General features: G+C 44.0%; 1 protein-coding gene across 2 annotated transcripts in view; it reads right to left on the bottom strand.

Moving 5' to 3' along the window:
* SPEF2 (sperm flagellar 2) overlaps nucleotides 1-13315 on the bottom strand; it is a 544154-nt gene that overhangs the window by 373478 nt on the left and 157361 nt on the right. For both annotated transcript variants that reach the window (XM_033932867.1, XM_033932864.1), the window contains exon 10: nucleotides 2408-2576. In XM_033932867.1, coding sequence (XP_033788758.1) covers nucleotides 2408-2576 — 169 coding nt within the window. The remainder of the gene's footprint in view (nucleotides 1-2407; nucleotides 2577-13315) is intronic.

A 13315-nucleotide genomic window follows, 5' to 3' on the forward strand; every position in this document is an offset into this window, starting at 1 on the left:
GTGGAGTAGTCAACCACGTTTATATGGCTACTCCCTACTGAGTGGTGGTTTCTGTTGCTTGTTACTATAACTGGAATTGGTGAGTTATAGTTTCCTTTTGCTTTCAGGAATGTTAGGATCAAGAGTAGTAGGGCGATGACTATTTGTTTCTGTTTTATTGTTTTCATTTTTTGTGGAGTTGGGAGGTGAGGATTGGGTGGAACGAGCTGTGTTTCTTTTGATGTTTTCACTGGTGATTTTTGTGGTAGGGCAAGGATTATTTTGTTGTAGGGGGTCTTTTTGGTATAATTTGGTGTAAAATGGCCGCCCAAATGGTCTGCCGGAAGGATATGTCCAATTTTTTGGTGGCAATCAAACAGGGTTGAAGAGGTGCAGGAGCTCTGTAGTGGGTGGAGCCAGGCTCGATTCTCACGTCTGGAGTAGCGTCGTGCGGAGGGAGAAAGGACCAGATGGAGGGAACCTTCCTCTGCCTTGCTGTTCTCTGTGAAGACCTTCCAGCGGCCTCTAATAGGGCTGATGAAAAACAGGAAATCTGTAGTTGGTGGAGCCTGATCCTCGCGTCTGGAGTAGCGTCGGGTGGGGGAAGGAGGGACAAGATGGAGGGAACCTGCCCCCTTCCTCTGCCTTGCGGTTTTCTGGAAGAAAAAAATAGAAAACCTTTCGGCATCCCTCAAATAGGGCTGAAGAGGAGCAGGAACTCTGCAGTGGATGGATCCAAGCCCGATCCTCGTGTTTGGAGCGGCGTCAGGCGAAAGGAGGAGGGACAGAATGGAGGGAACGTTCCTCCTTCCTCTGCCTTGCTGTTTTCTGGAGAAAAACCTTTCAGTGGCCCTCAAATAGTGCTGAAGAGGAGTGGAAGCTCTGCAGTGGGTGGAGCCAAGATCAAAGCCCTTTCAAGGGCTGGCAGGAAATGGCTGCTCAGGGAAGACGGGGGGGGGGGGGGGGGGGGGGAGCTTCCCGCAGAAGAAAAAGTAGAACCTTGCGGTTCTGGTGCAGTGAGGGGGATTGCTGGTCTTCCTTCCCCTCACTGTGCTGGAATAAGTTTGCCACACTTTAGATCAAAGCCCTTTCATGGACTGGCAGGAAATGGCTGCTCAGGGAAGAAAGGGGGCGAGGCTTCCCACCAAAGAAAAAGTAGAACCTCGCTGTTCTGATGCAGTGTGGGGGATTGCTGGTCTCGCCTCCCTTTCCAAGTATACAGTAAAGTAAAGTAGAAGGGATGGAGGCTGGAGCTGGCTGTAGAACAGAAGGGAACAGATGAGAGAGACTTAACCAATGAGTGGAGTGCTCGAGAAAGGGGTGTAGGAAGTGAGGAGAGATACTGAGGAGCTGCAGAGCGGTTACACTTGTAGGTCATTAAAGGGAGTTTCAACGGTATGTGGAAACGGATAGGGATCCAATGAAGTGACTTGAGGATAGGAGTAATGTGGGCATTGTGACATTAGTGGACTATGAGCCATGCAGCACAGTTCTGAACAGAAGGGGAGAGATGGTTTAGCTGAAGACCAGTGAGAAGCAGGTTGCAGTAGTATAGATGATAAGTGATGAGGGTATGGATGAGGGTCTTAGCAGTGATCTCAGAAAGGAAGGGTCTAATTTTAGCGATATTGTAGAGAAAGAAACAACAGGTTTTGGCAGTCTGTTGGATATGTGAAGAGAAGGAGAGAAATAAGTCAAAGATTACTCCATAGTTGCTAGCCAACGAGACAGGGAGAATGAGGGCATTGTTCCAGAAATAGAGAATGGGGGAAGATGAGAGATGGGTTTAAGTGGAAAGATAAGGAGTTCAGTCTTGGCTATGTTTAATTTTAGATGGCGGTGAAACATCCAGGTAGCAATGTCAGACAAGTAGGCTGAAACCCGGGATTGAATGTCTGTCGAGATTTCAGGTGTAGAGAGATATATCTGTGAGTCATCAGCATTGAGGTGATACTGAAAACCATGGGAGGAGATTAGAGCTCCAAAGGAAGAAGTGTAGATGGAAAAATGAAGTGGTCCTAGGTCAGGGGCCTGAGGTAAACCAACTGACAGCAGGACGGCGGTGGAGGAGGATCTATCATAGCGTATGCTGAAAAATGTAGGAAGGTGCTTGTTTATGACAAAAGAAACACCCTTGGATCTAATTGCATAGAGTACTGAAGATCCAAAAACTGACATTTAATTTTCAATATCATCTTCATTTTAGTTTAAGAGCCCTGCAATCTGTGCTCCTCATGAAAGGAAAACTCACCTCTGGATACTGTAATCCTTTTAACTGGCCTTGGATATGAATCATTTACCTCAAGTACTTCGTAACTGAATAAATTGTTTCTTCTTTCATATACCAAAAACAATGAAGTTTATTTACAGATCAGATTTAAACAGTTTAGAAAATGTCATGTAAAATAAATTATTCCATTACATGTACCTTGTAGTCCTCAAAACCCTCCTCATCTAACAGATCTTGTTTTTCCAGCTCCACAAGCTGTTCTAAAGTTGGCTGAGGAGGCAAAGGCTCAATGGATGCTTGTTCATAGATTGGTTTTCCAGCACAAAACAGTTGCTTCCATTCACGCATTAGCTGAAATGGGATTAAACTGTAGATAAAGAAAACAAAATTATCATCTCTTTGATAACAATGAAGTAAAAGATTGATGGGGTTGATTTGTTTAGATTCCAAGTTTGTTATATAATTTGATTAATCACAGTTTCTAGGCGATGTACAATTTCATAAATAATCAAATATGGGGAACAAATCAGACAAACAATAATCATATCGAATTAAAAACAACAAATACAAACATTTCTATATATAGTTTAACTTATACATATAAACTCAAAGCAGAGGGAAAATTATTAATGGGTTACAATCAATATAAATTTAATAACGTTTAAGGGAAAAACAATAGGAAGGGCAACAGATAAAATTTATAATGATATATAAAGTAAAAAGTAAAAAAAGACCGAATCTTTGAGATTCATTCACTAAAAGCATCTATAAAAAGGAAACTCTTAAGTTTGGACTTGAATTTATCTAAGTGCTTTTCCACTCTAATAAATAGTGGGAGGTCATTCCAAGATTGGGGAGCTGTTATAGAGAAAATGGTGTGACGCCTCGTATTGATAACTTTCAGATTGAGTTTGTTCCTTTTCATTGCTTGCTTGAAGTGAATTCATAAAGGTGTGGAGGGGCATAATCAAAAAAACCGTCTAAGTCCCTTTTTGGCCTAAGTCCTTAAACGTTCAAAGCAGAAGCAGGGAAAGTGTCCATAACCAAAACAAACGTCCTTGTTTTGATTATGGCCTTCCTCTGCCTAAACGCCCAATCACCATTACGATCGTACTCGGGGGAGAGGTTGCCGCGGGCCAGGAGAGTCTGGGCTCTCTTCTGGCCCACTCGAGTCGGGGGTCGCCGTGTGCCAGGAGAGCTTGGGCTCTCTCCTGGCCCGATGTTAATTGTGAGGGGGGGTGATGGATCGCGGCAGGAGAGATGCCTCATCTCCCCTACCGCGATGCCATCACTCCTCTACCGGAACTGCCGCGACCCGCGGCAGGAGAGATAGGGCATCTCTCCTGCCGCGGGTTGTGGCTGTTCGGGTAGAGGAGTAACGGCATCGCGGTAGGGGAGATGAGGCATCTCTCCTGCCATGATGGTTGCGGTGGGTAGGTTGCCGGGCCTCTGAACTGATGGCGCCAGCGGCCATCAGCTCAGCGGCCCCTTTTTCGGCACTTAGACCTGGTTTGACTATGTCTAAGTCAAAAAGGTCTAAGTGCCGACTAGGCAACCTGTAAATGTTTTGGTTATACCTGTTGTACGCCTAGGTGTAGGTCGGCCCACCTCCCGCCCACTGCCCGCCCTTTCCCCTCCTCTAAACACACCTCTTTTCTCTGTGCGTCTAGAGGCAGGGGAAAGGCCTAAGCTGTTTTTAGATACGTCTAAAAATCAGCTTTTGTTATGGGTACTTGGACGATCAGGCTTTTTGATCTTCCAAGTAGCCATTTAAGACACTTTTTAGACGTTTTTTTTTTTTATTATTACCCCCATAGTATCTAGAGTCTATCAATTGCACCTAAAAAAACTGACAAAAATATAGCACCGAGTGCTGTTCTATAAAAGGCATTCAAAGTTAGTTGCCATTTATAGAATATCTCAAATAACAACAAGGCAAATGGACTATAACATCTAAGATGGAAGACAAAAGAGAAGCAGACCTTCAAGAAAACAGTCTTTATTAAATCTTTAAAACTAGCAGACATCAAAAAGTATTGCCCAACATGGCCATGTTTCGCCAGAAAGTTGGGTCAGGGGTAAAAACGTACTAGCTGGAGTAAAATTTTAGGTTCCACCAAACTGATAAAAACATTTCTAGTCTGACGTAACGTAAGGAAGTTCTTCTTCACCCAAAGAGTGGTAGAAAACTGGAACGCCCTCTAGGGATTCAAGACAAAATTAGACAAATTCCAGCTGATCCAGAACGTACGCAGGTAGGGCTAGTCGCAGTTAGGGCACTGGTCTTTGATCAGAGGGCCGCCGCAAGAGCGGACTGCTGGGCACAATGGACCACTGGTCTGACACAGCAGCGGCAATTCTTATGTTCTTATGACGAAACATGGCCATATTACAAAAACATAGAAACATGATGGCAGATAAAAGGCCAAATGGCCAATCCACAGTAACCATCATCTCTTCCTCTCTCTAAGAGATCCCACGTGACTATCCCAGGTTTTCTTGAATTTAGACACTCTCCGTCTCCACCACCTCTTCCAGGAGACTGTTCCATGCATCTACCACCCTTTCTATAAAAAAGTATTTCTTTAGATTACTCCTGAGTCTATCACCTCTTAACTTCATCCTATGCCCTTCTCATTCCAGAGCTTCCTTTCAAATGAGATTCGACTCATGCACATTTATGCCACGTCTCTATTATATCTCCCCTCTCCCGCCTTTCCTCTAAAGAATACATATTGAGATCTTTAAGTCTATCTTCATATGCCTTATTATGAAGACTATGCACCATTTTAGCAGCCTTCCTCTGGACTGACTCCATCCTTTTTATATATTTTAGAAGGTACGGCCTCCAAAATTGTACACAATATTCTAAATGATGTCTCACCAGAGTCTTATACAGAGGCATCAATACCTCTTTTTTCCTACTGGCCATACCTCTCCTAATGCAAGCTAGCATCCTTCTAGATTTTGCCATCACCTTTTCAACCTGTTTGGCCACCTTAAGATCATCACATACAATCACACCCAAGTCCCGCTCTTCCGTCATGCACATAAGTTCTTCATCCCCTAAACACTACCGTTCCCTCGGGTTTTTGCAACCCAAATGCATGACCTTGCATTTCTTAGCATTAAATTTTAGCTGCCAAATTTCAGACCATTCTTCAAGCTTTGCCTGGTCTTTCTTCATGTTATTCACACCATCCAGCATATCTACTCTATTGCGGATTTTGGTGTCATCAGCAAAGAGGCATTTCTCACGCAACAACCCTTCAGCAATATCGTTTATAAAAATGTTAAAAAGAACAGGCCCATAAACATAACCTTGAGGCACACCACTGGTAACATCCCTTTCCTCAGAGCAATCTCCATTGATCACTGACCTCTGTCGCCTTCCACTCATCCAGTTCCTGACCCAGCCCATCACTTTGGGACCCATTCCGAGGGCACTCAGTTTATTTATTAGACGTCTGTGTGGAACAATGTCAAAGGTTTTTCTAAAACCTAAATACACCACATCTAGCACTCATCCTCTATCCAATTCTCTGGTCACCCAGTCAAAGAAATTGATCAGATTTGTCTGACAAGACCTACCTCTAGTGAATCCATGTTGCCTCCAGTCCTGTAATCCACAGGATTCCATAAACTTGACCATTCTCTGTTTTAGAAGCTTTTCCATTAATTTGCTTACCACAGAAGTCAGACTAACTGGCCTGTAATTCCTTACTTCCACTTTTGTGTAGAGGGACTACAACTGCTTTTTTCTAGTACTCCGGTACCACTCCCAACTCTAAAGGTCATTGAAAAGATCAGTCAGTGAAGATACCTTCAGCACTCTCGGATGTACACCATCCGGCCTCATCGATTTATCTACCTTTAATTTAGCTAGCTCCTCAGGCAATGCTGTTTGTTAACTGGGAGTTTTAAATAGTTAATAAAGACTGTTTTCTTGAAGGTCTGCTTCTCTTTTGTCTTCCATTTATAGAATACTGCTTAGCTCCGGGAACCATGACTACTTTTAGACGTGGCCATTTATGTCAACTGGAATGTGGTGTAAATCCTAGTGCCTAAATTAGGCAAGCATCCCCTCTTATTCTATAACAGTGTATATAAATTGCAGGAATACCCTGATCTACCTATTACATTGCCCCCTTTTTGGAACTGTGCAAAAAATTTAATTAATTCCAATTAGAAGCAATAATTACTTGTTAAGATCCCAATTATTTGTGCTAATTGGCTTATTATTCAATTAAAATACATACGCATATTGAACACATACCCAAATTTGAATGCACAATTTATAGCGCTTTTTATAGAATTCAGGGATTACTACATACTTCCGTCCCTCTATTTTTAGCCCACAAAACTGGTACCTGGTACTTAGATTCACTTGTCATAGAGAAGGGAACGATTTAATTCATTGTCTCTCAAATTGTGTCCCACAACACAGTGGTGTGCCCCGAAGAGATTCCCGGAGTGCCATGAGAGATTCCAGAATTTTACTTTATGTTTAAAAATTCCCTTCATAAGTATACACTAGAATAGATGACATATACGTCACATACGCAAGAGTCTGTCAATGTTATGAATGTTTATGTGTATAAGGATACAACCACCCAGATAAGCATCATTCTTTGATGTGATTGGTCCTTGAAAACTAACAGCAAGTAATTTTATTTTTATTTTTTATATAGTAGTTATCCTAACTGGAGCAACAAAGCAATCAAGGTTTTGTTACCATTTGCTCTTCTTATCTTTGTGAACTTGGGATTTTTAGCTCTGACAGAAATTAAATAGAAAAAAGATAACGACTGCAGATGGTGGATGATGAAATGCATATTTGCTTGTCGACTATTGAGCTTAGTTTTGAGTAAATTTGCACTCAAAAACAAGCACATCCATCACATTAATTAGTAATTCTATTCTACTTTAGTTTCACAGTTGTTACATAGCTTAAAGAACTTTAAATAACACTCAAATTTATTTTTTGTTGGTTTTGCAATTTTATAATTTCAATTATAATGTGCCGCGAAAAAACATTTGCTCTGTTTAGTGTGCCGGAGCTAAAAAAGTTTGAAAAACATTTTCTTCGCTGCATCACACAGTCAAATTTCTCTTATTATACATATACTAGTGTTTAAGCCCGTTACAATAACGGGTGCTAGAGTAGATGTCTGTATGTCTTTTTTTGTTTTTTATTTGTCTCTCTCTCTCCCTGGACACTGTCTGTCTGTCATTCTTTGTGTCTGTGTCTCTCCCTGGTCCCCTGTCTGTGCGTCTTTCTTTCTGTCTGTCTCCCTGGTCCCCCTGCTTGCCAAAGCAGCCTCCTTTCCCTCTCCCCCTGTTGTGCAATGCCTGCCTGCTTCTTGGCCCCCTTCTGTTCCCCCCATGATTGCTGTCTGCCCCCAGAACAACCATCCCCCCAAAGCAGCCCCCTTTCCCTCCCCCCGGCCCCCAGTTGTGCCATGCCTGCCTGCTATGTGGCCCCCTTATTTCCCCCCCCATGATTGCTTTCTGCCTCCAGAACAACCATTCCCCCAAAGCAGACCCCTTTCCCTCTCCCCCTGTTGTGCAATGCATGCCTGCTCCGTGGCCCCCTTCTGTTCTCCCCCATAATTGCTGTCTGCCCACAGCACAACTCTCCTCCCAAAGCAGCCCCCTATCCCCCTGTTGTGCAATGCCTGTTTGCTCCATGGCCCCCTTCTATTCCTCCCCCCCATGATTGCTTTCTGCCCCCAGCACAACCATCCCCCCAAATCAGCCCCCTTTGCCTCTCCCCCTGTTGTGCAATGCCTGCCTACTTCGTGGCCCCCTTCTGTTCCTCCCCCTCCCTGATTGCTGTCTGCCCCAGCACACCCCTCCCCTCAAAGCAGCCCCCTTTCGCTCTCCCTCTGGCCCCCTGTTGTGCCATGCCTGCCTGCTCCGTGGCCCTTTTTTGTTCCCCTCATGATTGCTGTCGGCCCCCAGCACAACCATCCCCCCAAAGCAGCCCTCTTTGCCTCTCCCCCTGTTGTGCAATGCCTGCCTGCTTCGTGGCCCCCCTTCTGTTCCTCCCCCCTCCCTGAATGCTGTCTGCCCCAGCACACCCGTCCCCCAAAGCAGCCCCCTTTCGCTCTCCCTCTGGCCCCCTGTTGTGCCATGGCTGCCTGCTCCATGGCCCTTTTCTGTTCCCCCCATGATTGCTGTCGGCCCCCAGCACAACCATCCCCCCAAAGCAGCCCCCTTTGCCTCTCCCCCTGTTGTGCAATGGCTGCCTGTCTGCTTCATGCACTCAGCACAACTCTCCCACCAAAACAGCTCCCTTTACTGGCTGCTCCAGGGCCCTTCTTTTTTGGCTTCCCCTCCCGTTCTTACCTGCCTCCATCAATCCATGTTTCCTGCCGCCGCTGCCGCTCCTGTTCCTGTTCAAAGCGGCCTGCTTAGGTTCATGGGCGGCTGTATTGAACCTCGCAGGCCGCTCTCCATATGGTAGCATGTTCCTTCTGACGCGATCGCGTCAGAGGTAACGTGCTTCATGTGGAGAGCGGCCTGCGAGGTTCGCTACAGCCGGCCGCGAACCTCATCAGGCCGCTTCAAACAGGAGCGGCAGCGGTTGGTGCGGGAGGGGGGAGTCGTCGGGCTGTGGAGGCGATCGTTGGCTGGCTGCGGTCCCGGCCCAGCGTTTTTCGATTTGTGTTGTCGCCGCATCCGCACTCTTGCTGGCCAAGTAAGGCTGTGGAGTCGCGCATGCGCACTCCTGCAAGGCCACGGACCTACATGTCAGATCAGGGAAAACGGAAGCACGCAGTTGAGTGCGCATGCGCGGCTAGCGTTTTATTTCAGATATGATAAGCAAAGCACTTATCTTTTCAAAGGTTCCGATGTAGGCCGTTTTCATCCTGCATCAGGGAACCAAGATGAAAATTTGAATTAACTTTAAAGGTGGCTCAGTTTCTTCCTAAACTTGGGAAAGATTCAAAGGCAAAAACGCTCTCCACAAATTTCAAAAGGAGTGACTTTTTCTATTGTGGTACATTGTTATTTTGTTCACCCTCATTGAAATTTTACTATTGATTGATATTACACTGATTGATTGATTGGCTTTGACTTCTAAGTAAGCTTCACAATACCACCCTAACACTCTCTAGCTGGGGCCAATATGTGGGGAATTCTAACCTCCTTTATGAAGGTTCCCATCCCACCCCATCCCATATGACTCTGTTCCCATCCGTGGTTCCCAAATGTTCATTAGCATAAGGCAAGGACAAGCTTTGGGCTCTTAAAGTACCTTCTGTTCTCCCAGCTTTTAAACATGGCACCTAACTTCAGCTGTGTTGGGATTCTCAAACATACTTCTACCAAAGCTTGACACACTTTTGGTTCAAACATTCACTCAGACTGAAATTCTCATTCCTTAATTAACAGGATCATCTTATTCAAAACTTAAACAGTTACTATTTCCCTCAAACATCCAGCTCTCAGGCACACTTTGCTCTAGATCAACACTACAATCCATGGCACATTCCTGGTCACTTAAAACATAGCCCTGTTTCTCTATTTCCATTTGACTCTCCTCTTCGTATACTGGCTCCCCACCTCTTCTAACTGTGAGTGCAACTGTGTCTTACTACCAGCTTCTGTAAAACTTTCCTCAGAACCGTCCCCTCTCCAGGAAAGCCTCTCTCTGGGAACCTGGTACCTTATTTGCCTGTGTCCCTAAGGCAGAGTTCTCCTATGGGGAAGAGGAATTGGTGTCCAAATTTCCTCAGCACTTCTCAGTGTGCCTGGGCTGTTTCTTTGCTTCCATGCTCGGGATGACTGCTCCTCCACCCCCCCCAGCTCCCAGCTTTCAGGGATTTATTCTTCCATGGTTTATGAATTTCCTGGTGCACATCAGCTCTGCTGGAACTTCCCCTCTCGTTAGCCCTATGTTTGTCATAAAATACTACTGGAGCATTAAAGTGAGCTTTACCAGCAGTTTTAGGGAAGAAATGATAGGGTAATAAAGTGGAGCCTTGTGCTGCTGCGACACTATTTCTTATCCACTGCCCTTCTGGTGTACTTAGAACATAAGAATTGCCGCTGCTGGGTCTGACCGGTGGTCCATTGTGCCCAGCAGTCCCCTCACACGGCGGCACTCTGGTCAAAGACCAGTGCCCTAACTGAGACTAGCCCTCCCTGCGTATGTTCTGATTCAGCATAAACTTGTCTAACTTTGTCTTGAATCCCTGGAGGGTGTTTTCCCCTATGACAGACTCCAGAAGAGCGTTCCAGTTTTCTACCACTCTCTGGGTAAAAAAGAACTTCCTTACGTTCGTACAGAATCTATCCTCTTTCAATTTTAGAGAGTGCCCTCTCGTTTTCCTACCTTGGAGAGGGTGAACAACCTGTCCTTATCTACCAAGTCTATTCCCTTCAGTACCTTGAATGTTTCAATCATGTCCCTTCTCAATTTCTTCTGTTCGAGGGAGAAGAGGCCCAGTTTCTCTAATCTTTCGCTGTACGGCAACTCCTCCAGTCCCTTAACCATTTTAGTCACTCTTCTCTGGACCCTTTCGAGTAGTACCATGTCCTTCTTCATGTACAGCAACCAGTGCTAGACGCAGTACTCCAGATGAGGAATAGCCCAGTACAACAGCATGATAACCTTGTCCGATCTGTTTGTGATCCCCTTCTTTATCATTCCTAGCATTCTGTTCGCCCTTTTCGCTGTCGCCTCACATTGCACGGACGGCTTCATCGACTTGTCGATCAGAACTCCCAAGTCTCTTTCCTGTGGGGTCTCTCCAAGTACCGCATCAGACATCCTGTATTCATGTATAAGATTTTTGTTACCGACATGCATCACCTTACACTTATCCACATTGAACCTCATTTGCCATGTCGCAGCCCATTTTTCGAGTGTGTTTATGTCACGTTGCAGGTCTTCGCAATCTTCCTGCGTCTTCACTATGAATAACTTAGTGTCGTCTGCAAATTTAATCACCTCACTCGTCGTACCAATGTCTAGATCGTTTATAAAGATATTGAAGGGCACGGGTCCAAGCACTGAGCCCTGCGGCACCCCACTAGTGACGCTTTTCCGGTCCGAGTATTGTCCATTTACCCCCACTCTCTGTTTCCTATGATCCAGCCAGTTTTTAATCCACGTGAGTATTTCACCCTTGATTCCATGGGTCGCAATTTTCCAAAGTAGTCGTTCATGCAGAACCTTGTCAATCGCCTTCTAAAAATTCAGATATACAATGTCGGCCGGGTCGCCTTTGTCTATCTGCCTGTTTACTCCTTCAAAGAAGTGCAGCAAGTTTGTCAAACACGATCTGCCTTTGCTAAAACCATCTGCTTGCCAGATTTTAAAGTCCTGATTGCTAAGTCCGTCTGCTTGCCAGATTTTATTTCTTTCCCTAAGAATGCGTACTGGTTTAGCACAGGTAGGACCAGTAGCAGGGTTTGTGGGCATGGCTAGATCTTGCCTGTCACAATATATACTGTGACAGGAAGAACCTGTCACTGGTTCAGATCCTGTAAGGAAAATGTCCCAGTGCCTAAGGAGAGAAGTCTGTTCCTAGCCCTAAGAGAAGACAGGGAAGATCAGAGGGGATACTGCAGAGAAGAACAGGATTCCTACTATAGTACCCTATCATTCTTTTTACAAACACACTGTAAGCTCTCAGGAAAATCCCTAGCCAAACAGCCTGACACAGCAAGAGTTAAGGACAGTGGAAGGACCGAAATGCGCCGACTTGCTCAAAGAACAGCTTGAGGTTGCCCTGGGAGCAGGGAGAAGCTAAAGACTCAGCCAGATAAATTAATCCCAGCTAAGAACACGAGGAGCCAATTAGGAACTTGGAAGGAAGGAAGTTCCTCAGAAAGCAAACCATCCTGCTAGGAGCTCAGCCCCACTGCCTTTACCTCACAGGTATTTTATTCCAGGATATAGCAATACTGGAAAGGGTTTACTTTCCAGACAGAAGCCAGCTTTGAGAAGGGGCAGTTAGAGCATAGGTGTTCAGAAACTGCTCGGGGGAACAATCTGTTCCCTACTTCAGAGTGGGAGGAACCCTTCATGGAAATAGAAGAAGGGAGAGCGATAATGAAATGGAATGGAGCCCAAAAGCAGTTGAACGCATATGTGAGTAAAATACTATGGAGAAGGTGGTGTAAGTTTATTGAATAATAGAAGGTGGTCTAAAAGACTGTAAGGAGGCAATAGTGTCCTTATGAATGAATGTTTGTTGAATGTGTGGCTAAGATGAGGAAACGATAAAGCCAGGATCCCTTGGTACTGTTAAAGCATAATGGAAGTGGGATAGGATAAAAGTGACTAACATGTAGAAGGGTAATTCAGAGCCATGACATTCTAGAAAGGTTTGCACAATTTCCTGGAGGAAAAGTCCATAGTTTACGATGTTTACCAAGTTTATTTAAAAATTTAATTAGACGCCTATCAAATACTAAGCATTTTATAAACAAAAGAATAAAGGGGAAGTAAAAATTTAAAAATAAAATGTTTAAAAACAAAAACATATGGAAGGACACATAATAACACATACATTAAACAAAAAGAAAGGGGGTAGAACTACAATAAATTATAGGAAAGAGAACATAAATGGAACGCTCTGCCACAATATATTAGAAATGAAAAAGATCTCACAATATTCAAAAAATCTTTAAAATCCTATCTGTTTAAAGATGCTTTTAATATTTAAATTTTTAAAATTTTTAGTGAGGTTTCAAATCATGCTATGGTTTAACTACCCCTCACCCTCTTGTTTTTTCCTTTTTTCTACCAAAAATTGAAAATTGTAACTTTTACTCTTTCCCTCCCGATTCATGTTTGTATTTTATGAAAGTATATTGTTAAAATGTTAGTTTCTCTATATTATTCTCTATTTTGATTTTGTACATCGCTTAGTAATATTAATAAGCGATTCATCAAACATATTAATAAACTTGAAACTTAAACTTGAAAAAACAATAGGGAATAAGGGAAAAAATATATTTTTTTGAAATGCTGTAACCGTTGAAAATAGAAAGGAGATTTAAATATTCGAAAGCATCTTTGAATAAAAAACTTTTTAAGGCTCCTTTAAATTTGTCTAGATCTTGTCTGTTATTGAGACAGACATG

This window comes from Geotrypetes seraphini, chromosome 1 (assembly GCF_902459505.1).
Source record: "Geotrypetes seraphini chromosome 1, aGeoSer1.1, whole genome shotgun sequence".
Taxonomy (NCBI): Eukaryota; Metazoa; Chordata; class Amphibia; order Gymnophiona; family Dermophiidae; genus Geotrypetes; species Geotrypetes seraphini.